The sequence below is a fragment of the Rattus norvegicus genome, chromosome 14 (assembly GCF_036323735.1).
Source record: "Rattus norvegicus strain BN/NHsdMcwi chromosome 14, GRCr8, whole genome shotgun sequence".
Classification (NCBI taxonomy): Eukaryota; Metazoa; Chordata; class Mammalia; order Rodentia; family Muridae; genus Rattus; species Rattus norvegicus.
The window spans coordinates 41,833,029-41,852,032 of record NC_086032.1 but is presented as its reverse complement, the minus strand read 5'-3'; the positions used below and the strand labels follow the sequence as shown (position 1 = coordinate 41,852,032).

The window sequence follows — 19,004 nt, the reverse complement described above, 5'->3', positions numbered from 1 at the left end:
GGCCTTGAACGTGCTATGCAGTCCAGCATGGCCCTATATGATTCCCCTGGCTCAGTCTCTTAACCACTAGCACTGCCATGTTCACCTTGTATATTTAATTTTAAATAGTTTTAACAAAATGTTGTGTTTTTTTCAAGTTGGCACTTTTCCATATTTATGTTGTAACTGTAGAATTCCCGAGGAGAAAGAATTACTCCACCGACCAATTGTATGTAACCAACACACGTGTAGAACTCCATACAGATCCCTGGTATGTACGCTGATATGCTCACCAAGCTGTGTGCCCATCACTACACTCCCTGTCCACCTCATCTCTTTATTTTAGGCTCGTTCCTTTAAACAGTCCTGACGTTTGGATTGTTGGGACTCAGTTGCAGACACTCACTAACTCAGCTCTAATTACACAGTACAGAACTGCAAAACCAACTGTAACTGATTGCCACCTCAGGCAGCAGATCCCGCCTGTCCAGCCAGCTTCACCGCCAAAAGAGAAACTAAGCCCCAGCCCACAAAGCCCATTCTACACAAATCGTCCTATTTTTTTCCTACAAATTATGAGCCCTAGAATCTGGCTAAAGTCTACACACACACACACACACACACACACACACACACACACTTGTTTGTTGAGTGAATAACTAAGTATGTTGCACAAAGACTTCTGGTCGTGACGTCATACTGCTCTTCCTAGCTATTCTGGCAATACCTGTCCACTGCTGACCTCTGCCTGTCCATCAGCCTTAGCTTAAATGCAACTTCCTTTCATGTCTTTTTTTTTTCCTACCATAAAAATATGGAATGCTTCACGAATTTGCGTGTCATCCTTGCGCAGGGGCCATGCTAACCTTCTCTGTATCGTTCCAATTTTAGTGTATGTGCTGCCGAAGACAGCACCCTTCCATGTCTTTTTAATTCCCTCCGCTGAGTTAGGTGTTCCCTCCACACTGTAAGAGCCACAGGAAGAAGTTTCAATACCTCCACCCTAGCCTACGGATAACCGCTGCAATGAAGGGAGTTTCAATATTCATTTCTGGATTCACCCGATTCCCAAGCTCGGTGACCAGTGGTAGTAAACGGGTATGCAGTATTTATGGAAGGAATGGATAAATGAAGAAAACTGGAAATGTAGTTTGTCTCTGCCAAAAGACAGAAAGGCACCCAGTCTAACCAGGTGCACTGGATTATGTCTACCTGTCGTGGAGCATTTTTAATTAACTGCATTGAGATGAAATTTACATAGTATAAAATCCACTCATTAGGATCTTACTAACGCCTTCTTGCCTCTCACACTTGGTAAGTGAAGGTCATTTTTTTTTTTTTCTGATGATGAAACAGGGAGAAAAATCGAAGTAGTACCTTGCTGAGTCTAAAACAGAAAATGGACCCTTCAGGCCTTACGAACCAGGACTTGTTTTCCTGCTTCATTTTCCAACTGTGGCACCAAGCAAATTAACAGCCCCAGATCCTGATGTATAAAATTTCACACATACAATTTTGGCCCCTCTCAGGGTGAAATAAGATGGCTTGCTGTAAAAACAACGTTTGTTCCCTCCATCCTATGCCCTGCTAACCTCGGGCTCTCACGCAGCATGTCTGTTTCTCACCGTTTGTTCTGAGTCCATTTTTTAAAATACCCAACCTGCCTGCTTCCTTAGCCACCTCACTGTGTGATTTAGCTTTCCTGACAACTGATACAGATCTGGTCCCTCCTCCTACTCAACCTTCGCCACAAGCTTTTGCTTTCCATCTCTTGAACGTTAGAAAGAACGCCCCCGCCCTCACCACTGGAGAACCGTGGTCTCTCCGCAGTTGCTATTCCCTTTCTTCAGTGCGTAGGTATTGTGAACCAAAATCTTATTATCCCAAACCTCTGTTCTTTGAAAAAGGACCCCCCCATTTTTATTATTTTTTAAAAATGCTTTTTTCTTTTAAACCTCTAGTCTCAAAATCACCTATCTTTTCTTTAATCTGTTTCTAAAGTCCCTGAACGCCTGTATTCTATGTGTCTTTTATGTTCCGCTTCCCAGAGACCCACCGGTTCTTCCCCTGGAGTCACATTACATCAGCTTCACTAATGTACTACATATCAGATGTTTTATTCTAAGCAGTCCATTAAAAACCGAGTCTGGACACAGGTTCAATTTAACATGGAGGACAGATTGTCTAAGGTTAAGTACAAACTGTTCCGAGATGGGGGGAGGGGAGAGGACCGACAAATATTTATATTCATATTAAACATTATTTATATATTTATACCTGTTGACTTTGTGCTTTTTCTCAATGTTTCAGAGACCCTCGAGCTTTGGAGTGATTGAGACGATAGAGGAGGGTTTCCAGAAATCTCGCCCCAAATTAAAAGCTCCATCAAGAAGGCTGCTCCATGCGTTCAAGGAACACCCACCAACAAAACCCCTCTCCACAACCACCAGATTAGCTCACCGGCGAGTGAGACTGCAAGGTTTGGGGGCTCGGCTGTACCATTCTGTGCGGTGCATGGGGGAATTCGAGCCCTCTTTGCCATACTCCTCGGCTTGGTTCTGCTCCTGCCTCCCCTGCTCATGCTTTCCCAGTGAGTGAGGCCGGCGCTTTATAGCAGCCGCCTGGGCGGCTCCACCGGCTGTTTTTTGGCTCCTGCGCTTGTTCTTCCCTGTGCACTCCGCAAAGATGCAGCTGAAACCGATGGAGATTAACCCCGAGGTAAATGTAGCTTCTAGGCCGCCTTGGGAGCAAAAGGCTGGGCCTTCGCTACAGCTAGGTAGCTGAATCATCGAGTTTTATTATCATTTTCCTCTTTGCTTTTTCCTTTCAGATGCTGAACAAAGTGAGTGGCGTGGCGCGCAGTCTCTGTCCCTCTCCCACGGGAGCATCGCTGGAGACGCCTAGCCGGCCGCGCCCTGTGCTGTGGAGGTGGCCGGGCTGGGGCGGCCAGAAGGGTGTCGCCTCTGCCCTGAGTTATTTAGGGGTTTTGGGGTGACTGAGAAAGATCAATCTTGGGGAGGTGGCAGAGGATTGACCCAGACGGGAGCGGGCGCCGGGAACACATCTCGAGGGCGTGGCGACGGTCAGCGGACTCTAGTCCGAGGGCTTCGCGCGAGCCACGTGTGGGCTGAGCTTTGTGCTGTGTCACTGCGCGACACGGAGGGTGGGCCGCTGCGGAGGCTCCTCCCAGACTCGGGTGGGGGAACCCGTGTGTGTGTGTTTGGTGGGGGGTGGGGAGTGGGAGGGCGGCACGCTGAATGCTCGTGCTGACCCCGCCCCCTAGCAGGTGCCCATCATTTGTCCGGCTTTTTCCGGCTGGCTGCCCCTGTCTTTTTCCCTGCAGGTGTTGGCCAAGCTGGGGGTCGCCGGGCAGTGGCGCTTTGCCGACGTGCTAGGGCTGGAGGAGGAGACTCTGGGCTCAGTGCCATCTCCTGCCTGCGCCCTGCTGCTGCTGTTTCCCCTCACGGCCCAGGTAGGGAAAGGTCTTGGGTGGGCTGGTCTCAGTTAATGCACAGTGCACGCTGTACCCTTTTCCTGTACTGTAGGGGATAAGGATCCCTCCTCTTAGGGTGGGAGGCGCCTGTGTTTTCAAGATACCTGTTCATTGGTGCTCTGTTGTAGTGGCCATTATTGCATCAATTTGGAAAAGAAGAAACCCATTGAGTCCCAAGTCTTATTTTTTCAGTTAGCCAGAGAAAGAACCCGAACCTATTTATTTATTTATTTATTAGCCTCCCTTCCAGTTGCAGATGGCTGTTGGTTTCCTTTTAAGGAGCGTGCGTGGGCCAGGTCCCTGTTTGGTTCTCCAGCTCCCACCTAGCTGTAGACTGCCCGGGGCCTGGCTTGCTTAAGTCAAAAGGGTTCTCTTAATTATCTGCCTTTCCGTTAGATCTCCCCTCCCCCCCCTCCCAGCAGGCACGCTGTTGAATGTACCTTTTAGAAAGCTGAATCACTGGTGCACAGAATCTTTTCAACCGCTGTCTCTACCTCTCTGACCTTGTAGCTGGATGAAGTGGGGCTCCTCTAGCACAATCTCGGGAACACCTTTCATTTTCTGAAGCAGCCTTTCATCTTCTTCCAACTTCCACAGTGCAGGGATGCATGGGACTCAAAGACTGAGGGTCAGATAGAGACAAAACAGCAGGGTATGTGTTGTCCTGTAGTGTGTGGAGTCCCAGTAGCGCATCCATCCTCTGCCTCCTCCTGTTGGCGCCCAGCTGCCTAATGACGTAAGAGGGGATGAAATTGGTAAAACTTGGAGGTATTTGCATCTCTGCCATGACTCCAAATGGTAGGTTAATTAAGTACCATCCTAAGGGCAGGCGCTCTAGAAACACTAAGCTGTATGGGAAATTCTAGGCCTTCGTCTCTGGTGAGTTGAAACATGGTGTGGTTTGGAAGATCTCAGTGACAAGTTTTCTAGTCAGGGCTTTTTTTGCTACTGCTCCATGTCAGATTGGCTTTCTCGACTGAACTGAAGTCCGCTCTCCTCCCGTCGTAGCAGTTTCTGGAACTGCTCTCCAGAGGAACCATGATGACTTGGAGGTTTTGAGCAGAGCTCAGGCAAGGCCTCTGGGAGGCAGTGGTGAGCCTCCTCGCTGGCCTCACTTTGCGCAGGCTCTGGAGGATGTTTTTAGAAAACATTCCAGTATGGTTGGAGTAATGTTTTGTCCTTCAGCTGCAGTCTTATCTGCCCCCCTGTATTGAGTACTTATTCTGCATATGTAATGGGTAAAACACCAAGGGATTTTTTTTTTTTGTTGTTCTTTTTTTCCGGAGCTGGGGACCGAACCCAGGGCCTTGCGCTTCCTAGGTAAGCGCTCTACCACTGAGCTAAATCCCCAGCCCCCACCAAAGGATTTTTTAATGGAAAACAGAGCTTGTGTCTGACTTCTGTCCACAAGCTAGTTTAGAAAGCACCTCATCCTTACAAAGGTTATGTTGGGAAATCCTACATGAGCATCTTAATTCACCTTTGTGATGATGAGAACCAGGAATTATGCTCATGTGAGAGCTCAGTGGTCATGTGTTTTACAGTGAGAGCTGATTAGCATTAAGAGATATGAAAACCCTTAACAGTGAATGGGAAGGAAGGACATCTGAGCACCAGTCCATCTTGTGAAGGCAGTCTTACTTCTCTCCTGTAGCCGCAGAGTAAATGTACAGTAAACACGAGGCTACTAGACTAGGAGCCGAGCTGGCTGATGTGCTGTGTGAATTCTGGCCTCAGGCAGAAGGCATTTCTATGGCTGTAGCACCAGCTTTTGATTGACAGTTCCCCACTTCTCAGGTCTTCCAAACTCGCTGGGGGGGGGGGGGGGACAGTCTCCCGATTCACTGTACAAGATGCTGGCAGTGCTTGGTGGAAATCTGTTCATAGAGCAGCCTCCCCAGATAAGTGCTAATCTGTCTTCTGGTTAGAACGTCCCCTGTATTTCTGGCAAGGATAAACTAGTACCCTGTCTTTTACAGAATAAAAGTTTGGTCGGTTTTTTGTTTGTTTGTTTGTTTTTAATCATAGTTCAGTACTTGTAACCAGTTGGCTTTACTTTTCTAAAACAAACCAGGAAGGGGAATTCTTGGCGTCTGCTTCTCCTTCCAAATAGTTGGGCCTTGTTAAAAGACATTGACTTGCACACAAACAGAACAGTTAAAGAATAGCGCAACAAACACCAGCTGGTGTTAACCTGGGGTATTGATCAAAGCTTGATGAGAAACCTGTGTGAAATACAGTCATTATTCTCACTGAAGGGAGAAAACCCTGAACGGAGCTCTGTTTGCAGATTTCATGACTCCCCGCCTCCAGCTAAAGGTTGCTGTGGTGTCTAGACAACCTTGGGCAGCATCCAAGTCAGTGCCTGCACTGCAGCATCAGGGTGGAGCTGCGTGGCCTGCTTGGGTGTGGGAGGGAGGCTGTCCTTCCAGGCATGCAACAGCCTCTAGAACCACGGTGCTTGCTCATGGCCACACACCCTGCTGCGTATCTCTTTAGAGCTGGCTGAACTTCCACCTGCTTTCATTTACAGATTAAAAAAAAAAAAAAACCCACTCATTTTCTCCCCATTCACAGCATGAAAACTTCAGGAAAAAACAAATTGAGGAACTGAAGGGACAAGAAGTTAGCCCTAAAGTTTACTTCATGAAGCAGACCATCGGGAACTCCTGTGGTACCATTGGGCTGATCCACGCAGTGGCCAATAACCAAGACAAGCTGGAATTTGGTACTTGTGGTCATCTGTTTTGTTTTTTGGTTTTTTTTTTTTTTTTTAATTTGTGTGGGTACATGCCACAGCATGCCTATGGGGGGGTCCTCACCGTCCACTTAATAGATGTTTGGGGGAACCCACTCACCATCTAAGTCACCTGCTATTTTTAAACTTGAAGTTGTATGGGAAATTCTAGGCCTTCGTCTCTGGTGAGTTGAAACATGGTGTGGTTTGGAAGATCTCAGTGACAAGTTTTCTAGTCAGGGCTTTTATTGCTACTGCTCCATGTCAGATTGGCTTTCTCGCCTGAACTGAAGTCCGCTCTCCTCCCGTCGTAGCAGTTTCTGGAACTGCTCTCCAGAGGAACCATGATGACTTGGAGGTTTTGAGCAGAGCTCAGGCAAGGCCAGCTGCCTGTGGTCTCAAAGAGTTCGGAGTTTTGCAGTGACCATTTATTTCAGCAATATATAAACACATACACCGAGGTGGGACAGGACGGACCCTCACTCTGACTCTGTAATTTTGGCTAACCTGGCTGTCCTTGAACTCAAGGCAATCTTCTTGCCTCATACTGGGACTTCCACATCCATCTTTAAAGTTGTTTTGAAGCCTGTTAAATCACATCTGCCACTTAACCCGGATGTAGTGCTGTGAGGGAGCTCTGCTGTTCGTTTTGAGGGAAACTAATTCTCTAAGAAGTGTGGGCCCCTGTGTAATTTTTTTCTTTTTTTCTCACAGCTTTACGGGGCTTAGGTAAAAGAAAAGGAATACTTAAGGGCCAGCTATGTAAAGATACGTGCGTGTGTACACACACACACACTATAATGCTCAAAATTCTAAGGAACTGTGACATCCAGAAATAGGGACCCTATCTACAGCGGTTCTATGCCATAATTGACAGAAGGACCATAGAGCTGTGACCTGCTGATGCAGAAAGGGTAGCAGCAGGCTGGAACCCTAAAGGGAGCCACCGAGAGCAAAAGCAGGTGGAGGGCCTCATCCCTCCTCCGGTGGAAACTGAACGGGATGTAAGAGAAAGAGGTCTGTGCTTTTAAGCTTGTGAAAGGCATAAGAGCCAGCAAGGAAGGTTCTACTCACATAGCAGTTACGTGCAGTTCAGGCCAAAATCAGCAAAGTTTCTTAAAATGCCAGAAACTCAACCTTACAGGCTCGGAGAGCTATGTGGGCTCTGACTTTAGCTGAAGACTGGCCTTGGCTATGCTGGAAGCTCATGGGCATTCGATGAAAACGTTATTTGTAGAATGAAATAACAGTCCTTTGCCATCTTATTTTGAATGGCTGCAAATGGTTACACATTGAGTATTCTGAGTACCGTTACTCCCGCAGGCCAAATGCAGTCCCAGCCATGCAGGACACTGAGACAGGATCACTTGAGCCTAGGCAAGGCCCTGGAGGGACTTGTGTCCAAGTAACACAATGGAACGTTAGAACCATGGTAAAGCTGGGGTTCATAAGTTAATTCGATTCAGTCCTTCTCATGGAGTTAAGAGGATCCCCATCAGTTCCAGGGCTTGGTTTTTTTTTTTTTTTTTTCTTCTCAGTGACAAGGGTCAAGTCCAAGGCTAGATAAGTACTATACTGTGGAGCCTGCACTCAGCCTTCCAGAGTTTAATGTGACGCCCAGTAACTGGATTTGTTACATCTAAGGCTGACAGTTCATACAGAGGTCATCTGAAATCAGTTATTTTTATGATAGCTGGCTCTCCCGCCTCCCCACACTTACTCCCGTTGAGCAGGAATGGTGTCTAGCGCACAGGCAGCTGGCACTGGGCTCTAAGCCAGACCGCACAGGTTTTCCTGCTTTTACAGACCTGTATGCTAATGGCATTCAGTGTCTGTTTGCCACTCTGAAATGAAAACCAGGATTTGGGAACTGTTACTGGATTAGAATGTTACTGTGACACCACACGTGTAGATGATGTGCAGCTTAGGCGGTGGGACACACCTTTAATCCCCTCAGGAGGCTGACCTACAGAAACTGATCTCTGAATTCAAGGCCAACCAGATCTACAGAGCAAGTTCTAAGACAGCCAGGGCTGCACAGAAAAATCCTGTCTCTTAAAAACAAACAAACAAACAAAAAAAACAGTTGCATTGATTTAGGAAGTGGTACAGAGTCAGCCACAGACACAGTAGGCACTGCTTTTAGGGAACTACATAGGCTCTCACAAGTACATGATTTAGCTATGAAATTTGAGAAGTGAGTAGGACAGGAATTGGAGTGTCAAGGACCCTCATGTACGCTGAGGAGTGGACCAGCCTGTCTGGCCTGATGGCAGCAGCAGGGAGTAGTTGGGAAGCTAGCCCGTGAAAAGGGATACCATGTCCACGTCCCGGGAAGCTGCGTATAGACTGAGGTGGCTCATAGGACCAGCCGTGCAGAGGCCTGAGTGGGCAGTCAGTGTATGCCGGCTCACACCGTCTGATGTGTGCTGATGCGTGTGTTTTCTTTTCCAAAGAGGATGGATCAGTCCTGAAACAGTTTCTGTCTGAAACGGAGAAGTTGTCCCCTGAAGACAGAGCCAAGTGTTTCGAGAAGAACGAGGTAGAGTGTGTTTCTGTGGCCACACTTTTAAATGACTCTGGATGGCCGTGTGCTAATGGCTTCCTCTCTTCTGCAGGCCATTCAGGCAGCCCATGACTCCGTGGCCCAGGAGGGCCAGTGCCGGGTAAATATGCATGCACATACAGAACTGGGCCAGGCGCCCTCTGTCTCCTGTGAGGTATTTACAGGAATCTTTACAGCACTGCTGCGGTCAGCAAATGTTGCTCGCCAAGCCCAGCTGACATCAGAAACGTCTCCTCTGGGAACATTCAGACTTAATCTACACCCCTCAAATAGTTCCAGGAATCTACTTGGCAACTAGACTAAGTCAGTGGTCTATCCTGTGTTTAGCTTATAAGAGCTTTTGAGGGTTCAGCTCCAGCGCCAAAAAGGAAGTGGGCCATAGTGTGAACAGACGTAAAAAGCAGTGGTTCTCAACCTGTGGATCATGACCTTTTTTGGGGGGTTGAATGACCTTTGGGGGGTCACATTATCAGATATAATAACAGTACAAAATTACAGTTAGGAAGTAGCAACAAAATAATTTTATGATTGGTGGTCAGCACCATGTGAGGAACTTTATGAAAGGGTCACAAGCATTCAGAAGATCAATTCGGAATTGATCTTCCCTAAGCCTGATGTCCTTCCCATTAAAAAGCACACAGTACCTAGGCCTGGCGGGTCAGCCATTCCAGCGTTTCTGCCTTAGCAGGTTTACATGCAAGCTGTTGGAGTATATTTCACTTGGATAATAAGAGAATTTATTTTTTTTAAATATTTATTTTTATGCCTTATGGGTGTTTTTGCATATATGTATTTATATGTGTGTGTGTGTGTACCACATATTAGTCTGGTGCCCCTTGGGGCCAGAATTGGGCAGGAAATCCCTTGGACCTGGAGTTAAGGTGATAGGGAGCCACCACCCACTGCTGGGATCTGAACACGGGTCCTACGAAAGAGTATTCTTTAACTAAGCCATCTCTCCAGCCCAAGAATGTATTTTTAATAAGTATATTTGCTACCTCACTTTTTTTTTATTTTCTTCACTATCTGCAGGTAGACGACAAAGTGAATTTCCATTTTATCCTGTTCAATAATGTGGACGGCCACCTCTACGAGCTCGGTATGCATCGCCCCACTTGGGATCCAGTATGATTTCATGCATTCGTTCAGACTTGGTCTCTCCTACAGCATTGTTGTGGGACTTTCTGGCTGTAGGCATGCACTGATTTATGAAGCCAGAAATGTGTATTCCAAAGAGAACACTGGGCTGGCTCTCCGTTGGACCTAGTTGGCCTTCCTCAGGCAACTGAAATGCTCAATGGCTTTAGTGACAAGCCAGGGACAGATTGGCATCAGTTGTAGGGGTTCATGGCACTCCCCACCCGACTCCCTTATGTTCCCTAATACCCATTTCACCAAGGATCAGTACCTAAGTGTTAACTTGTTTCTGTAAAGTGAATTTAAGATTTTCGTTTATGAGGTTGGGGATTTAGCTCAGTGGTAGAGCGCTTGCCTAGCGTGCGCAAGGCCTTGAGTTCGGTCCCCAGCTCCGAAAAAAAGAAAAACAAAAAAACAAACAAACAAACAAGATTTTCGTTTATGAGAACAGGGTCTTTGTCTAGCCCTGAATGTCCTGCAACTTATTTTCTAAACCAGGCTGGCCTCAAACTCAGATCAGCCTGCCCCTGCCCCACTAAATGTTGGAATTAAAGGCGTGCGTCACCACACCCAAGCTGTAAAGTGAGTTTGGGTCTGTTGAGCATCATTTCCATTTGAAGCAGTAAAAAGGCATCTCCATCTTGGGAAATCCATTCATTTTCTTTTAATGGAGAAAGGCTTGCACCTGTATCACCTCAGAGTTAAAGGCTCCCAGGGGCAAAGGAGATGGGAAAAAATCAGCAGTCACAAAAGGGCAGCTGGAAACCGGAGCAGTCTTTACTCTTGCCTAGAGACTGCCTGACTTTTCCACAGTTGTTTTCTCCAAAGCATGGGGGTACAATTAATTCCTCCTGTTAGGGTAGCTGGGTCGGGCCTGTGTGATCTCATCGATTGTAGACTAGAATTGTCAGCGACCATCCAGGAGCGCTTCAATCTCATGCATCCTGCCGCTTTGAGATCAGACTCCCCTTGTGGGAATGGTAGCAGCGTTTGGACAAATCTTAGAAATCCTTCTGGATTGGGCAGCTACCAGATTCTGGGAATGCAGAGGAGCGCTGACAGGCCTGCCTTCTTTGTTCCAGATGGGCGAATGCCTTTCCCGGTGAACCATGGCGCCAGTTCAGAGGACTCTCTGCTGCAGGTAATCCATCCCCGAGTGCCTCTCCTCCCTGCAGACCCCTTTCTTCCAGCCGCTTTTGTGCATTCTGCTGACATTCAGGAACCCCGAATCACTAATAGCATTGTTTAGGGCTTAAAGATGGCTTTAGTCATTCTGTCTGCCTTGTTTTATTAGCAGGTGGTTTTAAACCGGATCCTAAAAAAAAAAAAAAAAAAGCCCTGACTATAATGTGTTTCATGTGCCGACTTTAGTTAGAATTGGCTTGAAAGCCATTTTGTGTTTCGAGTGTGGGATTAAGGAGGCCATTGTCTCCTTGTTGGGTTATATACCCTCACTAAAGAGTAGAACATCAACTCTCTCCACCTTCCCTAATCCTTCCAGGATTCTGGGTACATCACCTTGTTGGGTATATGTTAAAAATTTTGGCTAGGTAAATTATGTATTTGGTCTCCTTCCACGTAACCTACTGGTATCAGAACAGAAGATTCAGAACCACTTGGCTAGAGAGAGATGGTCAGTATTAAACAGAGTGTGCACTGCTCATGCGGAGGACCCAAGCTCGGTTCTCAGTACTCACATCCAGACAGCTCATAGCTTCCCGTAACCACCTCGAGGGCACCCACGAGCATGCACAAACCCACACGTAGTCACACAGCTGATGGAAGGGGCTGGAGAGATGGCTTAGCTGGTGATGCGCTTGCACAGGCTCCGGGTTTGATCCCTAGCACCATGTGATAGCTCGTAACCGTATATAACTCCGTTTCCGGGGAACCGGATGCCCTTTTCATGCCTCCAGGGGTGCACGTGGCATCTAGACATGCAGGCAGGCTAAACAGTTACATAGATAAAACATTCGTTAAAAGAATGAAATCTTGAGGACGCTTTGTTCATCGTGCTAGAAGAGGGACTACTGTGAACTCCGTTCTGAACTGTCATAGGCCCTTTTAACCTAGAGCTGAATCTTTAGGCTGGGATCATCTTGCTGTTAAAAAGGCTATTTTTTTTATGATAGAATATAAGACATTGAGGTATGACTTGACTTGTAGTAGCAACAGCAGCTACTCTTCGTCAGTGCTTGGTGTGCACACAGTGGGGGTCAGCAAAGGTTATCCGTAAGGAGCCAGAGAGGAAGTATTCTGGCTTTGTGTGGCGGATGGCTCTGTGGCAAGTGTCCAGTGCTGCTTCTGTCGCTCTAGGCTCTGCTAGATACTTCTAAATGAACATGTGATCTACCTGTCTACAAAGGTTTGCTCACCTCACTGGCAAAAAGGCTGGGTTTGGCACATAGCCTGTAGTTTATTGACTCCTGGGCTGGGTGATTCTCTGAGTTCTACCTTTGAGCCCCCACCATGGTGCAGGAAGTGAGACTCCTTGCCCATCTCTCAAAGACAGATCAATGCCCAAGGTTGCTATGAATTCAATGGTAGAACCATGGTTCTTGGCCTGTGTACCTTGAGACCCTTCTTTATAAAGGATACGGCTTTGGAACATCAAAGATCTGGTCATCTCATAGCACTCGTGGACCAAGTTCTACCAACCCAGGCACATGGCACAACAACATGGAGTCATTCAGAGTGAGCGTGTCCAGGCTAAAGTTGAGCCTGTGGTATAGGGTCTAAGAGTCAGGATTTTTCCCTTGTCTCTGACCTCTATTAAAGTCAATGAGATGAACTGGAAATATCTTCCCTTTGGAATTTCTGTATATTACAGGTTCTGTTTGGATATTAATACTATCCCTCCTTTTTAGGATGCCGCCAAGGTCTGCAGAGAATTCACTGAGCGCGAGCAGGGAGAGGTCCGCTTCTCCGCAGTGGCTCTCTGCAAAGCAGCCTAAGTAGGGAGAGAGAACCAGCCGCTCCCCCATCCCTGGGCAGGCGCGCGCTGCCCCGCCCTTGGTTTGCAGCTTTAGCACTTAACAACCACAGCTGTCTTCTTGCGTTCTACTGCCCCGTCCCCTCCACCCCACCCAGGCCACCAGGGAGCTCTGTGACAGCCACACCAGTGTGAACTTCAGAGGCTAAGCTCTTACCCTCCTGTGTCTTGTACCTTGCTCTCTATGGTCTCTTTGGTTTCTGTAAGTTACGGCCTTGGATGTGGTTTGTCTAGTCCTCAAGAGGAAGAATAAAACTTTTCTGCTGGCAACAGGATTAGCTGGTTTTTATTCCCCCTTGTCCCCCCTATACACACACACACAAATGTCTTCCATCTAATGCAGGTAAGATTACCATAAATAGTATTGGCTTAGTATTTAATCCAGACTTTATTTCCATGCACTGATATTTCTACACATAACTGTAGAAACTTAATATTTTTAAAAGTTCGGTGTAGCCTGGGTGTTGTGACTCAAGCTTGTGTAATCCTAGCACTAGGGGGTTAAAGCAGGAAGATTCCACAAGTTTCAGGCTATCCTGGGCTACAGAGTAGGACTTGTGTGGGTGGGTGGGGGCGGTGGTATAAGTGGGCAATTTTAACAGTTTCCATAAAGTGGACACCCAGTTTTCTGTATCTGTATCATTGATGTTTTCTGTTGGTTTCATATTACATTTCAGTCCTGGTAACATTGTTAGCTGAAGGTCCCTAGCCTACTGTTTCCTCATTCACTGAATGCCATCTCTCTGGTCAGAGTCACACCTTACGTTGGGCTCTTTGGGACACTGGCCACTGTTCCCACCTTTCCTCAGTTCGATGGACTTGGATTATTTTGAGCAGGACTAAAACTAATGGGTAGTTTGCAAGTTGTCCCTTGATTTCAGATTTCAGATAGTGAGGTGGAGGAGGGCGCAGGCACACAAATGCCACAGTGAGTTCGTGGAAACCAGAGGGCAGCTCTTCAGGAGCCAGTTCTCTGCCCACCATGGTGGAGGCAGAGTCTCTGGTTACTGTTGCTGGGCTGCATATGGGAGCCTCCCGCTGTCCTCCTGTCTCCACCCCATCTCACGGCAGGAGAGCGGAGTTTACAGATTCACACCACTGCATCCGGATTTTATGTGGGTTCTAGGATCAGATGTGGTTCATTATATTTGCTCAGCCATAGCTTTGCTCACTGAGTGGTCTCGTTTGTCTAATGTTTTCCTGATTAATGACTTAACACAGTGGTTAAGCGCCATTTTCATGGGGTCATATAGAGAGGTCAACCTCAAGGTGCTGGTCCTTGCTTTGCACTTTGAGAGCAGAGACTTTGGTAACTGGCCCACAGGCATCTGGGAATCGGCTGTCTTTGCCTCCCGTTTTGCTGTGGACATACATGCTGGGATTACAGGCGTGTGCTACTGAGTCTGTTCTTGTGTGGTATGCTGGCTGGTTTAATGTCAAGTTGACACAAGCCCGAGTTGTTTGTGAAGAAGGACATTCGAGCAATTTCCATTTGTGAAAATGTCCCAACCAGATTGGCCTGTGGTAGATTTTCTTCATGATGCGGGAAGACCCAGCTTATTGTGGGCGTCACCCCTGGGCTGATGGCCCTGGGATGTATAAATAGCAGGCAGAGCAAGCCAGTAAGCAGCACTGGCTTCTGTATCCGTTCCTGCCTGAGGGTTCCTACCCAGACTTCTCGGGATAACTGACTGCAAGCTGTAAGAGGAAAAAAACATTGCCTCTTCAAGTTACATTTAGTAACTTGTTTTAGCACAGTGATAGAAGACCTGCCTAAGACATGTGAGTTCTAGGGGTCCGAATTATACCCTCATGCTTGAGTAGCAAAACACTATCCAGTGAGCCATCTCACCCTGTTGTGTCTTGAGACAGGGTCCCCTGGTCCTCAAGGGCTGAGATTGCAGGCTTGCCCTACCACGCTATGAGTTCTGTGCTGAGGGTCACATCCAGGGCTTTGCTCATTCTGGGCAAGCACCCTGACAGCTGGGGGGCATCTGTAGCCCTTCTTTGGTCCTTAGCTTCTGTGTTGATAGCGCTTTGAAACTTTGAAGCAAGGTGGCTGAGTGGGTAAAGGTTCTTCACTGCCAGGCACAGCCTGAGTTTAAGTCTCAGGACCCACATGGTGGCAGGAGAGAACCAACTCCTGCAGACCATCTTCTCATCTCCACATGTATGTTGACATGCATGCGCACATGCATGCAAATAAAATAGAAAAAGAATGCCTTAGTTTGGACCCAAGATATTTACATTTTTAGGGGATAATGTGATAATTGATACACGTATATAATGTGAAATCATCAAATTAGGACAATGAATGTTCCTATCTCCTCACACATTTATTATTCCTTTGTCTTGAAAAACCTTCAAATTTCTTTATAAAACATGTCAGGTTGTGAACTGTAGTCACCCTGACTACCAAGAACACTAGAATGTATTCCTTTGTAACTCGTAATCATCCAACCTTCTGGAATATCTGGTTGACCACCGCCTTCTCTCTAACGGCTACTCTTCTACTCAGTTTCAATGAGATCAACTTTGGGTTTTTGTTTGTTTTAGCTTCTATTAAGAGCATGTAATATCTGTCTGTCTTTCTCTCTGGCTTGTAAAAATGTTTAACCTCTTTTAGTCCCTGATCCCAGAATAATGGCTCTGAGACTAATTTATTAATAAATACCTTGGTCATAAGCTTAGGCTCATTCCCCGACTAGCTCGTAACTTATTTAACCCAGTCAAACTATTCTATGTCTTCCACACGGTTAGTTAACTCTCCTCGGCTTCATGTGACCAAGTCTGGTGCTAATCTCCTCTTCATTCTATCCTGAGTTTAGCCACCTGCTGGTTTACATTTCCTCTCCTCAGCCTCCCAGCCCAAATCTCACACCATTCTCTATTTCCCAGAACCCTCTCTTCCTACTACTGTCCCACCTCCTATTTCCTGCCTCAGTTCATTGGCCATAGGCTTTTTAATTGACAGGTGTTGCTTAGATTCTCTCTACACTGGCTGGCTTCATTTAGCAGAGTAGGGGGGTGGGTCATACCTCTCCAAGTTGCTATAAACAACAGGACTCTTTTCTTTCTCGTGGTCAGATACTTCATTGTGTGAGGGCAAACTTACATCTGCCAGCACCTTTTGAGTGCAGGTTCTCTCTATTCCTCGAAAGGAAGTGACCATGTCTACGAACCCCCTATTGATGTAAAAACTATGACTTAAGGGAAGATGGGGTTGCTCTGGCTTACAGTTCAGGGTGCGCACCGTCCATCATGATGGGAAAAGCAAGGCAGCTAGAGCTTGACACAGTGGTTCACATCACATCCAGATAGAAACAGAATGACGAGTGCATGCTGGTCCTCAGCTGGCTTTCTCCACTTACACCATCCAGGATCCCCCGCCCAGGGAGTAGTCCTGCTCACCAGTGGTCAGCATGGTCTTCCCACAGTGGTCTCCCACAGGCCTGCCCAGAGGCCCATCTCCTAGGTGATTCTAGATCCTGCCAAGCTGACAACACTAGTCCACGAGGACAATGATGCAATGATTCTAGCGACATACAGGGGAAGCTGGAGGGATGCCCTTTAATTCTCACTTGAGTTAGGAGTGAAACAGTTGCTTAGGGTTGAATGTGTCCTTGGCTTGTTTCTATCTCACTCAACAGAGAATGGTCCTCTACCACATCCGCTTAAAGTAGACACTGAGAGATCTGGACCAGGGCTGGGATGAAGCTCAGAACCTTGGGTTTAATCTTCAGCACCAAAATAACAACTAAATAAAACATACTCAAAAGCCAGTGAAGATGTCTAGGAAGGGCATGGCCTCTAGAAGTTTCCATCTAGTGACACCAGTTTCTCTCCAGTCAGATATGTGGTTCTCCACTTTGAATTCCAACGGAAGGCAGATCCCTCTGGGGTGAGGTGACTCAGAGGACCTGGGTTCTCCAACAGGCCGTCCGATTGGCATCCTAGATTTGTCTAAGATTTATACATCAGCTAATTCCCTTGTCTCTCTGTAATACGGTACTACTGCTCTTGGGTAGTGGAGGGGACTTTTGTATGTTTTCAGCGAACAGAGAGGTATGTGGTGCTAAAATCTCCCCTTTTAAACAAACGCCCCCAATGTCTAATCAGGTCGGTCCCTTGAGGTCACAGACTATCGAGATAATACCTGGGCTGCCTATACACCCACAGACATGGAGAAATGTTCATGAAGGAATCCCATGAGACAGCTGGTTGAAACCTGCTTGAGTACGTCCTTAAAGCCTGGGGAAGTTTGGCTCTCCTCCAGTGCGCTGCATTTTTGACCACGTTGTATGGTCTTGGTATCACTCCTGTATTTAAGATGGAGGACTGACACAAGGTGAAGCTCAAGCAGCTTGTCCAAGGTTCTTGCTTAGTCAGTGACGTATCCAATATGCAAACTAAAGCAGATGAAAATACATGGTATGTTTTTTCCTGGGCATAAATGGACCTAGCAAAGATATGTTTAAGTTTCATGGCCTCACACATAGATGAATCCTTCCAACATTCTAGCTTGTTTATCCCAGTAAAATTGGCATTTTTTTTGTATCTTTATTCTTTTTAAAATCCCTCCCTCCCTCCCTCCATCCCTCCCTCCTTCCCTCCCTCCTTCCCTCCCTCCCCCCTCCCTCCCTCCCTCCCTCCCTCCATCCCTCCCTCCTTCCCTCCCTCCCTCCCTCCTTTCCTTCCTAGGCTCTCACTAGGCAGCCCTGGCTGGCCTAGAACTCTGTCCGTAGAACAGACTGGCCTCAAACCCACAGAGATCCACTTGCCCCTGATCCCCTGTGTGCTAAGATGAAAGACACACACACCGCCATAACCAGCCTTGTATCTTTATTTTTTTCTATTATTTTTTTAGATTTATTTATTTAGCCGTATGTGTTTTTTTTCTCAGCATGCATGTATGTGCCTCCTGGATCTCCTCGAATGAGTTAACAATGGCCGAGAGCCACTTTGTGGGTGCTGAGAATGGACTCTGGGATCTCTACAAGGACAGCAAGAGCTCTTTTTTTTCTTTTTTCTTTTTTTTTTCGGAGCTGGGGACCGAACCCAGGGCCTTGTGCTTGCTAGGCAAGCGCTCTACCACTGAGCTAATCCCCAGCCCCGACAGCAAGAGCTCTTATCCGCTGAGCCGTCTCCCCAGAACACCCTTATCTTTATCATTATTTTAAAGATTAATTTATTTTTATATATGTGAGTACACTGCAGCTGTCTTCACACACACCAGAAGAGGGCATCAGATCCCATTACAGATGGTTGTGAGCCACCATGTGGTTGCTGGGAATTGAACTCAGGACCTCTGGAAGAGCAGTCAGTGCTCTTAACCGCTGAGCCCTCTCTCCAGCCCCCTTATCTTTATTCTTAAAAACACAGTTCTTCTCTGCTTCAAGCCATTGAGCTTATAATTGATTTAACTTTATATTCTCATTTCCCAAGCTTTCAAGAATGACTACATTATCTTTATAATAAAATTTCGAGTTCTTGCCCTTGGATTGAGACTCCTCCTCTCGAATTCCTGGTGGTTAATTCTAGCATACTTTTAATTTCCTTCAATTTGCAGCTGAAAGCAGTACCGATTATTTAGTCTCCAATATCATAAAGGTCATCTGGTGTATGTGCTGGTGGCCTGCATGTGTGCGTGCGTGCGTGCGTGCGTGCATGCACGTGTAGGCCAGAAGATAACTTCAGAAGTTGCCCTTAAGTACTCTCCACCTTGTTTCCCGAGAGCGGTCTCTCAGTGGCACTTGGGGTTGTCTGGCTGCAGGGACACTGACTGGTCAGTGAGCTTGAGCAGATGTCTTCCCAGCACTGGGATCTCAAATGTGTCCCACCACACTCACCTCTGTACATGATGTTAGCAGTCAGACTTATCCTTCATGGTAAACGCTACTGGCTGGTCCTCTGACTCCCAACCCCTGTGGTATCCTGTCCGCAGCAGGTGCTGTATAAACTACCTAATTATTTTTATGTTCTCTCAAACCTCAGCGTATCTGGACCATGCTCAGTTTCCTGCCCACTCAGCCGTGCTGGATAATGACTTGGTGGCTAATTTGACAGAGTTACTTTCTTTACCTCTTTGAATGGTGGATCT

The 19,004-nt window shown here is 46.9% G+C and overlaps 2 protein-coding genes, 1 long non-coding RNA gene and 1 other non-coding gene across 7 annotated transcripts in view; 1 reads left to right on the top strand and 3 right to left on the bottom strand.

The window, feature by feature from the left end:
- Apbb2 (amyloid beta precursor protein binding family B member 2) overlaps positions 1-2,395 on the bottom strand; it is a 383,293-nt gene extending 380,898 nt beyond the window's left edge. For both annotated transcript variants that reach the window (XM_063273105.1, XM_063273114.1), the window contains exon 1: positions 2,257-2,395. The gene's annotated coding sequence lies outside the window, so the exon portion shown is untranslated. The remainder of the gene's footprint in view (positions 1-2,256) is intronic.
- On the bottom strand, positions 788-894 carry LOC120096871 (U6 spliceosomal RNA). Its single transcript, XR_005493677.1, has one exon. It is a non-coding gene; the product is annotated as a U6 spliceosomal RNA (small nuclear RNA).
- On the top strand, positions 2,290-13,174 carry Uchl1 (ubiquitin C-terminal hydrolase L1). 3 transcript variants are annotated; one of them, NM_017237.4, is made up of 9 exons: positions 2,616-2,697; positions 2,810-2,821; positions 3,323-3,451; positions 6,050-6,200; positions 8,666-8,751; positions 8,828-8,875; positions 9,808-9,874; positions 10,995-11,053; positions 12,780-13,174. In NM_017237.4, the coding sequence occupies exons 1-9, from the start codon at positions 2,665-2,667 to the stop codon at positions 12,864-12,866; spliced, it is 672 nt and encodes a 223-aa protein (NP_058933.2). In that variant the 5' UTR covers positions 2,616-2,664; the 3' UTR covers positions 12,867-13,174. The 3 variants fall into 3 exon arrangements, with proteins under 3 accessions (XP_063129074.1, XP_063129073.1, NP_058933.2); XM_063273004.1 differs by lacking the exon at positions 2,810-2,821 and having other exon boundaries at positions 2,290-2,703; XM_063273003.1 differs by lacking the exons at positions 2,810-2,821; positions 12,780-13,174 and having other exon boundaries at positions 2,540-2,703; positions 10,995-12,677.
- LOC134481847 (uncharacterized) lies at positions 10,557-16,381 on the bottom strand. The gene is made up of 2 exons (XR_010057708.1): positions 16,142-16,381; positions 10,557-11,227 (listed from the first exon to the last, which is right to left on the bottom strand). It is a non-coding gene; the product is annotated as an uncharacterized LOC134481847 (long non-coding RNA).
- Between the last annotated feature and the right edge of the window lie 2,623 nt (positions 16,382-19,004).

What these genes read in the sequence shown, in the direction of transcription:
- Uchl1 (XM_063273003.1), top strand. Translation starts at nt 2,665, where the DNA reads ATGCAGCTGAAACCGATGGAGATTAACCCCGAGGTAAAT. An exon ending in CCAAGACAAGCTGGAATTTG is followed by an intron (nt 6,201 to 8,665) that starts GTACTTGTGGTC and finishes TCTTTTCCAAAG; the next exon opens with AGGATGGATCAGTCCTGAAA. An exon ending in AGTGTTTCGAGAAGAACGAG is followed by an intron (nt 8,752 to 8,827) that starts GTAGAGTGTGTT and finishes TCTCTTCTGCAG; the next exon opens with GCCATTCAGGCAGCCCATGA.